At 38.6% G+C, this 15728-nt stretch overlaps 1 protein-coding gene across 2 annotated transcripts in view; it reads right to left on the minus strand.

The window, feature by feature from the left end:
• Positions 1 to 2127: 2127 nt before the first annotated feature.
• Positions 2128 to 15728, minus strand: part of Sucla2 (succinate-CoA ligase ADP-forming subunit beta) — a 32477-nt gene continuing 18876 nt past the window's right edge. For both annotated transcript variants that reach the window (XM_057786561.1, XM_057786562.1), the window contains exons 7-11: positions 8357 to 8518; positions 8123 to 8265; positions 6239 to 6359; positions 4369 to 4457; positions 2128 to 2905 (exon numbers count right to left, since the gene is read on the minus strand). In XM_057786561.1, the coding sequence (XP_057642544.1) occupies positions 2831 to 2905; positions 4369 to 4457; positions 6239 to 6359; positions 8123 to 8265; positions 8357 to 8518 (590 nt within the window). In that variant the 3' untranslated portion in view covers positions 2128 to 2830. The remainder of the gene's footprint in view (positions 2906 to 4368; positions 4458 to 6238; positions 6360 to 8122; positions 8266 to 8356; positions 8519 to 15728) is intronic.

The raw sequence follows: 15728 nt of genomic DNA on the forward strand, positions 1-15728 counted from the left end.
CAGGCATCCACTTCAAGTCTAGGCACAGGTAAGATCTTTCTGAAGTAGACTGATCACACAGAAAATATAGTCAATAGTCAACAAACGAGACCCGATGAAACTGTAACGCAGTCAATAAACGAAGAGGCAGTCCAGAGAATGTGAGAAAATCCTTGACAGCTATACACCAATGTGCAAATATCTTAAAGAATTAAAAATATAGAAAATAACCCAATTTTAAGGGGTAGGGAGTAGGGGAAATGAACAGATTCTCAAAAGAAATAAAAATGGCTAACAGGATTTTTTTCTTTTTAATGCTAAGCAATGATTTAAATATTCAGCTATCAGGGAAATGCCTACTAAAACTATCTTGACCTCACGTGAATCAGAATGGTGATCAAATGCTAGTCAAGATGTGGGGAAAGGGGACACATGACCTCTGTTGATGGGAGTGTATATTATTAATATAGCCAGTAGAACAGTGTGGAGGCTCCTCAAGAGGCTAACACAAGAACATCCAGCTATACATTTCTGAACATGTATCCAAAGAACTCCACATCCTGCTTGTACATAGATACTGCACAGCCATGTTCACTGCTGTGCTATTAAGTAGACAGGAAACTGAACTGGCCTAGACATCCACCAACCGGTGTACAGTAAAGTATGGTGCATGGACAGGGCAGAATCACCATCAGCTGCAAGGAAAAATGAAACTGGGAAATTTTCAGGAAAATGAAATAAACTGGAAAATCCACTAAATAAGAACTAACCAAGGCCTAGCTTTGACATTTTAGACTTGTGGGTTTAACGAGGAGTGTCTGGAGAGTCAGGAAACAGGGCGGGAGGGGCATCAATGGAGGAGAAAGCGGAATCCATGCAATAGGAAACCGGGTATATAGAGCTTTAAGCGGGGACTAGGCAGGGCCGAGGAAGGGAGTGGTGAGGGCTTTTCTTTTTCAGCCAAGACTAAGGATGTATTTAAAAGCCTTACAGAAGCCCACTACTTATACACTAGTTAAAAAATAAAATTTAAAAAGCAAAAGGATTGTTTTTCCCTTGAGAGAAGGTCTTTCTAGGTAATTCTGGCACTGATCATGTAGACCATAATGAATGATCTGGCTCCACCAGACAGAAAGCCTCCTATATGAGTACAAATGTTAGTCAGCGAAGCACCCCTGATTTCCAGGAACGCCTGGCTTCCTTATCTCAGCCCCTCCGTGTCACTGTGGACACTGAGTGGACCCAATCCTGGCACCCGGGCACACGGCTTTAGAATCCCAGCTCTTTGGAGTCACTTTAGACACCAATTTCTAAGTCAACACTACTTACTGTCAGTTGTTTCCAACTCTTTAAACTCAAACCTAAGTTTTATATTTTACACTACAAATTACTGACACCTGAAAACTGACTTCCACACTTCTCTCACTCCCGTCCGCACAGAAGCGTGCATGGTTCTCACTGCAATCTTTTACACTTGGCCCCCACATAACATTTATAGTTGGTATTTAAATTTTCTTCCAAATACAATTCTTTGCCAGATAGAAATATGTCACCAAAACATCAACAGCTTCAGCACGCTGCCTGAGCACTGATTTTGTTTTTGCTTTTCTCTCCTGGCTATGGGCATATGCTAAAAGTAATATAATCGAGGAGATTTAGGTATCTACCAAGCCAATTAAGAGGCAAAATCAGGATTAGTGATGTAACTCCGTAGCCAAGTGTTTGCCTGACACAGGAGGCCACAAATTCAAACCTCAAAATCATCCATGTAAACCACACGAACGCTTAAAATTTGTTTAGTCTCCACAGAAACTACTGTAGTGTGTATGACTATAACTTAACTATCACTAGAGATTTTCAGTGTTAAAATGGGCTTTTTAAGTAAGAGGTAGAGAGGGCTATAAAGAGAAAGGCATCCCCACATACCCGCCCCAAATTCAAAGATACCAACATACACATAAAAAGTAGTAACGATATGTACTAGAAAGTGTGCCTGTGAACAGAATTCTACTGACTCCTCTACAGAAAGCTTTAGACATGTGTGTACTGTCATATCCAGCTGTACAATCTACAAACGGGCTCCTTACTTACTGACATGATCGCCTACAACTGCTATTTCAAAAGAAAGAAACAATACACTACTCCAAATTACATTGGGAAACGTTTATTAACTTAAATTGGCAATCTTAATTTTGCCCACCAAGTTCTTTATATATATGTCTTAAGATTTAGGTTGATGACCCTGCAGGTGTTTTTACCTGCAGAAACATGAAGATTTGCAGTTATCATTGTCCTGTAATGATTAAAACGACGTTCTAATCAACAACTTACTTCTCTAAAATACTTAGAAGATATTCTGAGGAGTGCTTCAAAGTTCTGTGTATAAATAATGATCGATACATTTAAGATATTGATGCGGAAGATAAATATTTCTTATATAAAACATTGTTTTCACATACCACTGTTCTAATGAGGCAGTTATTAGATATATTTTCATACTAAAGAATAAAGCTTTATCTTTGTAGTTATTTTATTTATAGGACTCTCAGCAATGAAGAACTTTGTATCCAACAACAGAAAATAGGCATACTGCAAGTGATGTTCTGTAGAGGAAGCAAAAAGGATGGCTGAAACAAAAGAAACCAGCAATCTGCATCATACGTCCTTTATATAAACAGTCCGTTCTGAGCAGCAGACTAAACACAGACCAAAGGCTTTCAAAGGTTCGTGAGGTGCTACGTGGGCAGTGACATTCCCCACACACTGAAAAGGAAAGGGACAATAGCAGGGACCACAGTATAATAAAGAGCTACAGCACATTAACACCGTCAGCCAGCCTCCAAGTTCTCTCTCAGATTGGCAACTGAAACTTCACATCCACGTGGGCTTCTTTAGCTAAGGTCACAATTTCAGAGAGTTTCACAACCTGGAAGAGAACAAGGCATCTCTGAATCTATGTTCATTAAAGGTGAACACACATTATAAACCAAGGCAAAACGAATATAGAACCTTTTTCACCTAAAACACTAGGGATATTCTGACATTGCTGTAAGTCACACAACTGCCTTTTAGGAACTGACACTTACAAGGTTGTCATGTCTGACATTCTTCATAACCTACGGTCAACTAAATATGTCTGATAAAGATCAATACTAGATATGTCTTACCTAAATTTTATCTTGAAGACAAATCAGTAAGTATCCTTGTAAGATATCCCACAATTCAAAGCACAACTAAATAAAACAAAACCTCCTTTAAAAGCTTACAAGCTTAATTGATAATATTAGGGTAGGAGTTTGGATATAAGAATTGCTGGTATATTTTCTGTGAGGTAACACTAACCAACAAAAATTCTAATGCCCTGTAAGATATGAGACTATCTATTTCTATACAAAATGCATGAAAATTTTACCACCAGGAGAATTCCTGCGGGGGTGGGGGGAGGATTGTCAATCATAGTCAATACTACAAACTGAACGTCCAGTTTAGGAGAAAAATACAGAGAACAGAAGAACATAATAAATAGATGATACTCCGGGTTACAACTATTAAATCCAGACCAAGAGAGACTCTACAGGACTACGACAGAGTATTTAGCAGATAAACTCCAGAGGAGGATTACTTTAAAACATGAGGGCTACAGATTAAGATGTGCACTTATATATTACCCAGCTGCAGGACAAACAGTCTGACCCCGAGTCTAAGAGAAGAGGCCTAGATGGTATGAGATAACTGCTCAACTTTCACAGCGGAATGCCACGTCCTGTTTAGACAACAGGAATTCCTTTTCATCAGCACACTACTTCACCTTCATATACATGGTTTGGATGTATAAAATGATACACATGGGGATTTACTAACTAATAATGAACGAGAGAAGAAATAGGTAAGAACTCAGATTAGACCAGATTGGGTATAAATTGGTCACTGTTTAAGATGGATAATAGATATAAGGTATGAGAGGTTCTGAAAAACAATTTTTAAATTCTCTTTGCCTTCAAACTCTTCTGCATTATACAATTTGAACAAGAATTTCCCCTCACTTACGTTGATTTCTTCTAATAATCTCCTACTTGCTCACCACCTAACTGGATCCTTAGACAGAAATTCCCGCCTTTCCTGCTGCATTTGAGGCTGAGCACAATCTTTATCCCCCACTGCAATACACACATACATAAATATATATATACATATATATACACATATATATATACACACACACAGACACATATATATGTGTGTGTATGTGTGTCACTCCCCAGAATTAAGTTTGTTTACCATATAACTAGATTAAGACTAATATTAGCAGTACTAATATTAGCAGTATTAGCTGGTTCAGTTCAGAATCTAAAGGTCTACAGATTCTTTCCATCATCAGAGCCCACTTACCATTTTAGCAGCTTCATCCAAATCATCACAAGCAAGAATTTTAAGTCCACTGTCTGCTATTAGTACCTTCGCATCATCAACTTGTGTACCTAGAAATGATTTATGCAAATATAAGTAAATGAGTTAAATATGTGTATACATATATGCATATATGTATATATGCATAAATATATGTGTATATATATGCACACAGGCACGCACACACATAATACGTACAATCTTTTTCACACTATATGTATTTCAGCACGGGAGTTTCTATTATTTAACACAAATATTTAAGAAAAATATCCTAAGAACTTGGAACTACCTTGTGAAATACTTCATTTTACCATATCCATAGTAATAAAAGCAAAGCCAGAATCTCAGAAAAAAATCACAATAAATCACTGTTATGGTATATTATTTTTTAAAAAAAATATTTATTTATGGATTTATTTATTTATTATGTATACAATATTCTTTCTGCATGTATGCCTGAAGGCCAGAAGAGGGACCTCATTACAGATGGTTGTGAGCCACCATGTGGTTGCTGGGAATTGAACTCAGGACCTTTGGAAGAGCAGGCAATGCTCTTAACCACTGAGCCATCTCTCCAGCCCCATGGTATATTATTTTAACTAAGTAAAGATACGTTACATTTAAGTTGTGGAATATCACTTTAACTGTGTAAAGGTAGATACATTTGTTTATGGCGCACTTGTTCAATGATGTAAGGATGTGTGTTTAATTATGTAAAGATGTGTTGCATCTGTTTCACCCTGCCTGCCCAAGGCACCCGATTGGTCTAATATAAAGCTGAACTGCCAATAGTTAGGCAGGAGAGGGAAAGGAGGAGCTCTAGCCCTAGGTCTAGCATATGAATGAACACAAAAAGGCTTGGAATGAACCGGGTGGGCAGAGAAAATAAGAAGAAGAAATCTAGGCAAAGGAGAAAGAGGAGAGCACAAGGGGCAAAGAGAGGGACACTCCTGGGGCCAGAAGCCATGCAGTGCCAGCAAGACATGGAAACAGCAGGAAAGTAAGATAAACAGAAAAAAGGAAAGGTAAAAAAGCCCCGAGGAAAAACAGACACACTCAGACTAAAATAAGTGATAAGGCTGAGCATCCATAAGTAATAATAAGTCTCCCTGCCATGACTTAGGAGCTGATTGGTAGTCCAGAGGAAAAAGTCTAACACATCACATTACACAGAGCAAAACTTTGAGCATTTTTGCCCAATGTAGTAAATTAAAAAAAAAAAAAGTCACATTGGGTGTCTGAGAGAGAGAGATATCCCTGACAACTTCATGTATCTGAACATCAGTGCCCAGCTGCTGGCGCTGTTTGGGAAGGCTACAGAGCTCCTAGGGTAGAGGGCCTTGGTGGAGGAAGTGCATCACTAGAGATGGTTTGTAGCCTCATCCTACTTTACTGTGTGTGTGACTGAGATGTGATCTCAGCTTCCTCTCCTGCACAGTGCCCGTTCCACATTATGCCTCTCTCGTCCTCTGAAACTGTAAGGCAAAATAAATTCTTCCTTAGGTTGCCTTTTTGTTTTTGTGTTGTTTTTTTTTTTTGAGACAGAGTTTCTCTGTGTAACCCCAGCTTTTCTGGAACTCACTTTGTAGACCAGGCTGGCCTTAAACTCAGAGATCTGCCTGCTTCTGCCTCCTGAGTGCTGGGATTAAAGGTGTGCGCCACCCACACCTTAAGCTGCATTTGATCATGGTATTTTATCACAGCAACAGAAAAATAACTAACAGTTTCCAAGTTTTGTATTTAATGCTTTCAATGAAAGGATATAGCTATTTGTAAAATTATACTTTAAATTAACTGTGCTCCTTACAATTACAGCATTTAAACGATTGGAAACAATACTTTTAACACTCACCTTGTAACCGTACCACAACAGGTATTTTGATTTCTAAATCTTTAACTGCCATAACTATTCCTTTTGCAATAACATCACATCTCATAATTCCTCCAAAAATGTTGACCAGAATAGCCTGCACCTATTAATAAAGTAGATATTAAAGGAATAAGTATTTGTCCTTTTCTTCCAAAACAGCAGGATATGTGTCTTATAAAAACAAGTTCCATGGAAACATTTTCAAATAAAACCATCATTTCCTTTTCTATCTTTCAGTTCACTACCAACCAAAATTACTTCCACTAATTTCAATATTTGCTTAGATTTGTTTTCTACTACATCCCTTGCAACAAAACCTTGTGATTCAGTCTTCTTCCTATTTACCAACACAACACTGCAGCTCATATCCTACAGCAATGTCACAGAAAGCATCTCTATTAGTATCCATCACCTACTACTGTCTGCATTCAGCTGTAGTGATATTTCATTTGTATTTTAATAAATAAAGCTTGCCTGAAGATCAGAGAGTAAAACAGCCACACTGGTCAGTGGTGACACACACCTTTAATCCCAGCCCAAGGGAGGAATATAAAAAGGGAGGAGACAGATCTCAGCTCAGTCTCATTCTGAGATTACTGGAGGAAGGATCGCCATTTCGGTCTGAGATAGAGGTGAGTCAGTGGCTGGCTGCTTTGCTTTTCTGACCTTCAGGTTGAACCCCAACATCTGTCTCTGGGTTTTTATGATTGGTGCTACATTCCGCCCTATCACTACGAGTCATGCTACTTCTACAACCCCTCCTCTGAAGCACAACTTAGCCCGCCATCTCGGGTGCTCCTTCAGTACTCTTCTTCACTGTCGCTGGACACCAGCCCTCTCCTGAGGGGATCCTATCTCCATCAGTTTATTCTGTCTCCTTCGACAAGACTGAGGGGCCAGGTTCTGTTGTTTTCCTCATCTCCCCAACTCCTAAGAACTCAAGTTTTCCCAATATGCTGAGGACTTTCAAGTCTATCTCCAATCATTAGAAGTTGTTTAATCCTGGGGCTGGAGAGAGAGCTCAGCAGAGAAGAATTCTTGTTCTTGCAGAGGACCAGAGCTCAGTTCCCAGCACCCACATTAGGTGGCTTATGAGCACCTGCAACTCCAGCTTCAGGAGATCCTCTTCTGGATTCTATGGGCACCCACTCGCACATATACACACAGACACACACATATACATAAATGAAAATAAACAATGCTTTTACAAGTATAACATATTTACAACAATTGTTTACATGGCCACAATAGTAATAATACATGTGGTAAATAACTCTATGAGATTCCAAGGGAAAGACAGTAAAAAATCTTTTCTGATTCTATCCAGGAACAAGGAATATTTCTCCATCTTCTAGTATCATCTGTGATTTCCTTTTTCTAAAGTCTAATGTCAAAAACCTAAATATTGTCAGCAACATCAACAATATTTATTAATGAACTAAGTAATTATGCATGGGTACATCTATTTTCACAATCCCAGGCTTTTGCAGTCAAATAATACCACCAAGACTCTTCCATATGAATGGTTCCCACGCTAGTTCACTAGAGGCATTAATATTATCTTTATCTAATTTAATCAAATTTCTTCAGTTTGCTAAATTTCAACATTAATTCCGTCAAAGGTTCTCTTACTTGTATCTCAGTTATAAGATTTCAATTCCTATTTTTAAACTATGAGTGCTCTGAATTTTAATGTTGAACCAGCATAATGGCATCTCCCAATTAACTAAGTCACTTCTCACAACTCCAGTTCTAACCCGTAAGCCCCACTCTTACCTTTTTTTTTTTTTGGTTTTTTTTTTTTTTTGGTTTTTTTTTTTTTTTTTTTCGAGACAGGGTTTCTCTGTGGTTTTGGAGCACTCTTACCTTTTTATCTGAAGTGATAAGCTTAAATGCTTCTGTTACTTGGTGGACTGTGGCACCTCCACCAACATCAAGAAAGTTGGCTGGAGTCCCTCCATGGAGCTTTATTATATCCATTGTGGCCATAGCCAACCCAGCACCATTTACTATCAAGAGGGAAAGATGATTCGTATAAGGAACAGAGAAAATACATGAAGTTGTGCAAAGCCAACTCTAACAGGAAAACCCAGTAGGTACCTAGGCAGCCTATGTTCCCATCCAGGCCAATGTAGTTAAGATCTGCATTAGCTGCCTGTTTGTCCCTTTCGTCTTCCTGGGTCCAGTCCTGGAGATCAAAGATCTTCTTTTGGCGATATGCTGAATTTGAATCAAAATTGATCTTTGCGTCCATACATAACACTTAGAAAGGAAAATGAAGAAAGTAATCTTAATTTTATGACAGATACAAAGAACTATCCAATAACATACATGGTTTAGTTTAAGAGGAAAGAGCACATTTTAATTTGTTACTGACTCAAAGTACTTCAATTTATGTTCATAATGAATTCAAACTGTTTCTCAAAGAAAAATAGGAATTTAAAATACCCCACTTACTTTTCCTACAGCTATCCCAGCACCAAAGAACAGAAAGAAGAAAACTTTCCTAAACAACATTACACATGTGTAACCCTTCCAAGAATTAACTGGCTGTGTTCTTAGCTAAAACCTTTCCCTTGGACCCAGACACCACACCTTCTTATCACTGAAGGATACTGTTTGCTGAAAAATCTCAAATCCACTCCCCCTTTTATAATGGCTAAATCTCCCAACTTGCAAAACAGTATTCACACTGATGCAAATGTCCCTCTAGTCCTCCTCCTCCTTACTCTTCCTTGGCAGCAGAGGTCCTAAAACTTGAATGGGTCAGCAAACTATGGCCCATGGACCAGAGGGCCTTTGCCTATTTCTTTGTATTTCTGAACTGAGAATGTGAATCAAAGTTTAAAAAGACTATGAAGAATAAGCAGAAAAGGGGAACAAAATAAGTAAAACTCCAAAACCCAGGACTGTGAATGGGTGATAAAGCAAAGAATACTAAGGAACTACCAACCTGGTAAACTACTTGCTCCAATTTTGCTCCTATATCATTCTTTCATTCTTACTTTTTTTCCTTTAACTTTTTTTTTTTTTTTTTTTTTTTTTTGAGGTATTATGTGTATCTAGCCCAGAGCACAGCACACAGTAGGGAAGTTCTCCCCTGATCTACCTCCCATACCCCAGCTGTTCCAGACAGGGTCTTATGAGTCGAACTCACACTCCTCCTCCTTTGGCTTCCCCAGGAATTACAGGCATGTAAACCATGCCCAGCACAAACAGCCCCATGAAGGTGACTTCTGACTTGGTCTTTCCACTCCCTGCCCTTTCCTCCTCAGAATAGGGTAAGAACACAGAAGCAGAATTCTCGTACAAGATTCAGAAGCTGGGAGATTCTCAACTTAGAGGAGAAGAGCTGGGGATTTTTAATGCTTCTACATCCAACACACCCATCACTGCCTGCTTCATCATGGGAAATGGAAGCTGGAACTTGGTTCAGGCAGAATAAAACCTTGACAGGCGCAAAAAAGTAAACACGGGTAATCAGGCTTCCCGCACCTACACAGCCTCTATCACAGAAAGCCCTGCACAGGTTGATCTTCAAAGCACCAGAGATGAGGTTATAATCTGCAGGCCTAAGGAGCCAGATCAGAGAGCTCTGGCATCAAGTGGCTGTCACTCAGAAGGACACACTGATTTCTACTGATGAACTACTGAGACTGCAGCCCTCGCCCCCATCAGTGGAAAAAAGGCCAGCGTAGTAGGGCAGGCATGTCTTTAATCTTTCTAACTAGTATGCTCTAGGGACTACAATATTACATTTTATTGCTTTATTTTTTAAATTGGTTTTAGTGTTTATGCTTTTACACTTTGTTGTGTGTTTTAACTGTAACTCTGAAAAAAGCTTCTGCCTATCCTTTCTTTAAACCTAATACTCGATATTGTCTCTACTACTCGTCATAAGTCCAGAAACAATATACTCTCCTTTCCATTTACTTTACTCTTTATTCCTTTGCTACTTGAGTGTTTCCTTAGCCCTACAATAAGAAACTCAGGGCTGGAGAGATGATTCAGCAGTTAAGAGCATTGGTTGTTCTTCCAGAGGACCAGACTCAATTCCCAGTACACACATAGTGGCTGACAACTATAGATACAGTCCTAGGGAATCTGACTCCCTCTTCTGACATCCCCAGGCACAGCACATATGAGGTACATAGATATACTTTCAGGCAAGCACTTACAAATAAAAATGAATCTCAAAAAAAAATAAACAAGAAACCTAAAAACTACATTTCCCACAAGTGTCCTTGTACTGCTGTCTCTGAACCTATTGGGGGCACAAGTGTCTTGTACTATTCACACGTAACACTGGAATGGCTACTAAACCACTATATTTGCTACTAATGTAGTTAGCTTTCCTTCTGAATATAAAGTCAAGTGAAGGCAACTCACCTAAAGACTCACATAAAACAAAACAAACAAAAACAGTGGGAAAGGGTGGAAAATATAGCTGGAAGACAGTCATCCCAACAGAGGTATAAAACACAAAGAAAGGCAGCAGCGTGAGAAAATAATCTACCATAACACTACCACTAGCTAACCACTTCTCCACAGCTGGAAAAAGACGATGAGACAGCTTGAGAGCAGAAAACGAAGGTGGAGTTCCACTTTCAAAGACAGTCCGTGACCACGAGAGGACTACTGGGCAGATATGGAGAGGGACATCAACTCAGGACCCAGACACAGAAGTCACCAAGGTAGACAAATCGTCAATAACTCAGAAGAGAAACTCAGGAAAAATTCAGCAAGGAAATTGAGGTGCTAAAAAAGAACCAAATATGAAGTATGAAAATGAAAAAAAATCAATCAACCAAATTAAACATGCACATACACACACACAAAGAGGAAGCAGTGATTAAGTCAATAAATGATCCATCATACTAAATTAATATTGATAAGAGAAAAATGACAATTTTTATCTTTCATTTTCTACATGAATTACATGTTGATGCACTGTTGCATAATTTCTGGATACTTAAATTTGTATCATTTACTAAGAAACTGCTTGTCACTTTTGATATCTTCCTCACTATGAGCATACATACTCTGTGACTTCTAACAACACTAGACAGGGCTGGAGAAAGCCTAAGGGCATAGTACTGCCTGGGGAACTGAGACCTGACCCTCAGTGGCTAGGGTTTATAGGCAGGATTTTACTGCTGCTGTTAATGTGCAGAGAAGATAAGCTGTGAGACGCTTAGGTCTATAAATATCCTATTGCTTTCAAAGTAAAGTACAATAAAAGACTAGAAATCCAAACAGTATCACTTTAAGGCTATGAAGAAACTGCCCATTCCTGGAGAAGCTCAAGTTGCTCTAACTGAAACAATTCCAAAACATCTCTCTATAATCATCTCTCTAGCAAGAGTAAAACAAAAAATTTTTTAAAAGAACACAGCTATAGACTTCCAATGCAGAAATTAAGGTCCTTTAGGCTTCACCACATTCCTTCAGTCTTTGGGTTCCAGATGTGTTCTTAGGCAGTTTATTATTGCAGTATTTAGAATATCTTTGTTTGTTTCAAGACAGGGTTTCTCTGTGTAACAGACCTGGCTGTCCTAGAGCTCACTCTATAGACCAGGAAGGCCTTGAACTCACAGAGATCCACCTGACTCTGCCTCCCAAATGCTGGGATTACAGGCACGCATAACCACAGCCTGGCTAGAATATCTTTATTCCCTAATTTAACATCACTGCAGGAACTCCCGATAATGTATTAAACAAAATAATTAAATATAATTTACTATGGGAAAAAGAAGATACTTTTTCGGGATTCATCTAACACTTTCTTCTAGCTGTAATGAGTGTATTATTTACTAGAAACTTCTGGGAGCAAGTATCTGAGCTTGCCACAAGGGTGCCCAGAGACTAGCCAAAGGTTAGTTAGCAAGTTAAGACTGGGAAGAGTGGCCTCTGAGTCCAAGTGGGATAGCCCAAATAGAAAGTGAGTATCTTCTTGTTCAGAGCTCTATGTCTACATCGATATATCAGAGTTGAGGTAAGGTCAAGAAAACAAGGATTCACTATTAACATGATAACTGGAGGACCTCTAAGAGATCTAATGACAGTGGATGATAAGCTATTTAAGCAAATCCATTCAGTTTGTTTTGTTTTGTTTTTAAAGATAGGATCTCACTATGTGGTCTTAGTTGACCTAGAACTCACTATGTAAGCCAGGCTAGCCTCAGTCTCATAGAGGTATGCCTGCCTATGCCTTCCAAGTGGTAGGATTAAAGGCATGTACTACTACGGCCAACTCATAATTCTTTATATTATCCTGATTTTAGACCTTGTTTTGCCTTTACTTAAAAAACAGTCTCTTAAGTCTCCATCTTCACTGAATACATTAAGATGTGTACTTCATCCTACCCAGTAGATATGCTCCCACAAAATACACAAAACGGCAAGTCTAAATTTAGTTACCAAATATGTCTTTAAACTACCATTTTAAAGACTGCTATGGAAACGTCTCCAAATTTATACTATATATTATGTTTTATGACAACAGTTTACAAAAAGATAAATATATTTTAACGAATACTTTTGAAACTAAACATGTACCATCTGTCAATCTGTAATGCTTATAACTAGACCCTACAATACAGCTTTCTAAAGGCTCCCCCTGCTCCCAGCATAGCAGTATCCATGTCCCTAACAGAAACTGTGCTGGGATGAGGAGCTCAAGTCCTGTAGGTCATTGATCTGGGGCAGACTATCTTTACTGGTAGTCACAATTCTTCAGGCAAGCTTGATATCTTGATTCCCAATTTTATAACCTATCAAATAAAGACAGCAATAACACCTACCTCACAGAAGTATCTGTCAATGTTAAAGAACTAAAGAGGGAGAGCCACATTTGGATTTACAGCAGTAGCTGGCATTAGTACACTCTCGTTAACGAAAAATACATAGTTTTTTAAAATTTACTATAAATATACTATACTTTGAATGAATGTTTGTGAAGTGAATTCAAAACTGTTTAATACAAAATAGAAGATAAAAAACATGGAGGGCAAGCTGAGATGCACAGAAGGCATTCAGTTTTAACTAAGAAAAATAAAAACAATAAGGTAGAATTAAAATCTATAGTAAACACCAAAGTCTTGCTCTAGTAGAAATGGTGGCAACCAGTGGCTAGAAAGATGACTCTATGGGTAAGAGTGCTTGGTGTTAGTATGAGACCTGAGTTAGTATTCAAAGTATGATATGATTTCCAAGAGTCCCCCAAAGGTCCTGTAGTTTAGAGGGTCAGTCCTGTGATATGTAGGACATGCTGGAACCTTTAAGAGGAAAGGCTAGTACAGCCAACCATTAGAGGGTGCTGTTCTCTGAATGGGTTAACGTGGTTCTTTTGACATTGGCTAGTTTATATGAAAGCAAGCTGTAAAGAGCAAGTCTGAACTCAGGATCTTCTTGGTTTCCTGCCCCCATGGTGGGGCTTTTCAATGTTTCCATCCCTGTAAACCCATCACCGAGAGAGGCTCGCATCAGAAACCCAGTAGTTCGGCCTAGTCAAACTATGACCTCTCACCTTCCTTCTAATGCTCTGTGCATCACCTGCCACAGTTAGGTCTTAGAGATACTCATAGTTGAAAGTTAATATTCTCACCAAGGTATCTTCTCATTTCCCCACACCAGATGCCTGGAAACCACCTTTACTCTGCCTAAGAGCTGAACATTTTAAAATTTCTTATCTAGTGGCACCACCCATTTTCTGTGTATGACTTTTTCACATACTATAGTGTACATCACAAAAATGGACAGATTCAGATGCTTGGATGTGAACAGTCAAGGTACAAAAAAAAAACCTGAAAAAGTTTATTTAACAATATTAGAAAAAGTGCATCCTTAGAAAGAAGAAATAGAACCGAAGTAAAATCATAATTAACTCTAAAAACTTAAAGGGTTTTTGGTTGTTTGTTTTGTTTTTCAGAACAGGGTTTCTCTGTGTATCCCTGGCTGTCCTAGAACTCACTCTCTAGTCAAGGCTGGCCTTGAACTCACAGAGATCCACCCGCCTCTGCCTCCAAAGAACTGGGATTTTTTTTAAACTTAAAAGTTATTAAATCAAACAATAACAAAAGAACACATTACATATGAATAGTTACTAATATTGAGGTAGGTAGAAATAATCTCATCTTGAAAATAAACGAAGTCAAACTTGTATTGATATTTCATTTGTATTTTAATAAAGAAAGCTTGCCTGAAGATCAGAGGCAAAAGCAGCCACACTGGTCAGCCATACAGACCAGGCAGTGGTGACACACACCTTTAATCCCAGCAGCCACACTAGTTTGCCATAGAAACCAGGCGGTAGTGGTTCAGGCCTTTAATCCCAGGCCTAGAGAGGAATAGAAGATGGGAGGAGACAGCTCTCAGTAAGTCTCATTCTGAGATTCCTGAGGCAGTATCGCCATTTCTTCATGGTAGGTTTGAAGATAAAGCCCAGAATGTCAACATTTTGCGACTCTGAGGACACATGAGAATGATGGGCTAGGAGGGACAGGAGACTGACTCTAAAGATATATAACAATGGCAGGAAGGGACAGGAGAGAAGGCAAGAAGAGAAACCTGCCAGGGAAAAACATCTCATAAAGCCTTATTACTGAAAGATCAAAACATACCTTAAAAATACTATTTGACCCATAAATTTTCTAAAATCTATATGAAACACAATCACAGATGTAGTAAAGATATAACTAGAAAAGGTTCTTCTACGTAATTTTAAGGCCAAGATGTGCAAGGCACCAACAAAACGCAGTGTGGCCTAGTAGGCCCTGCACAGACAGACAGTCCTGGCCGTGGCACTTCTTCCCCTGGGCACTGACATTTTTAATAAGCACACAATGTCCCAAACATACACGTAAGAAAACTAAGAAAAGCCAACCTGAAAACAAACACACCCAGTCAAGAGCACAACAGCATTCCACAACAGCAGCTCGTAGCTGCTGTAATTCAGCTGCATTGAGTCCAAGGGCTTGTTTTCAGTGTTAACTGACCTCTCTCAAACAGCATCATCAGAACAGTAATACCAGATGTTTTACATGGGAATCCCTCACTCTTCAGAAATGTTTCATTATATTGTTTACAAACTGTGCTTACTATTATAAGACAATTTATTCATTTTTTACATTATCATATAAATGACTAAATAAAATTGGTTTCTTTGATAAAGAACAGAAAAAAACATAGGTAAAAAAGTGAAAACAGGACTACAAATCCTTAAAGAGAGCTAAATGTCCAAAAAGCCTATAAACAAAACCAAAGAAATTTCAGCAGTAGAAGCAGTTAATACAAAATTAGGGTAGGGAAAAAAATAACTTACATTAAAAAAAAAAGACAAAAACTGGCTACATGGAGGGCACAGTGATTTAAATGCTGTGCCTGTCACACATACGCTAAAGAGAGCCCTGACAAGCTACTCTTCTCTAGTGGCTCCAAATAATGAAACAACTTCATACCTGAGCATATTCTT

This window comes from Chionomys nivalis, chromosome 12 (genome assembly GCF_950005125.1).
Source record: "Chionomys nivalis chromosome 12, mChiNiv1.1, whole genome shotgun sequence".
NCBI lineage: Eukaryota > Metazoa > Chordata > Mammalia > Rodentia > Cricetidae > Chionomys > Chionomys nivalis.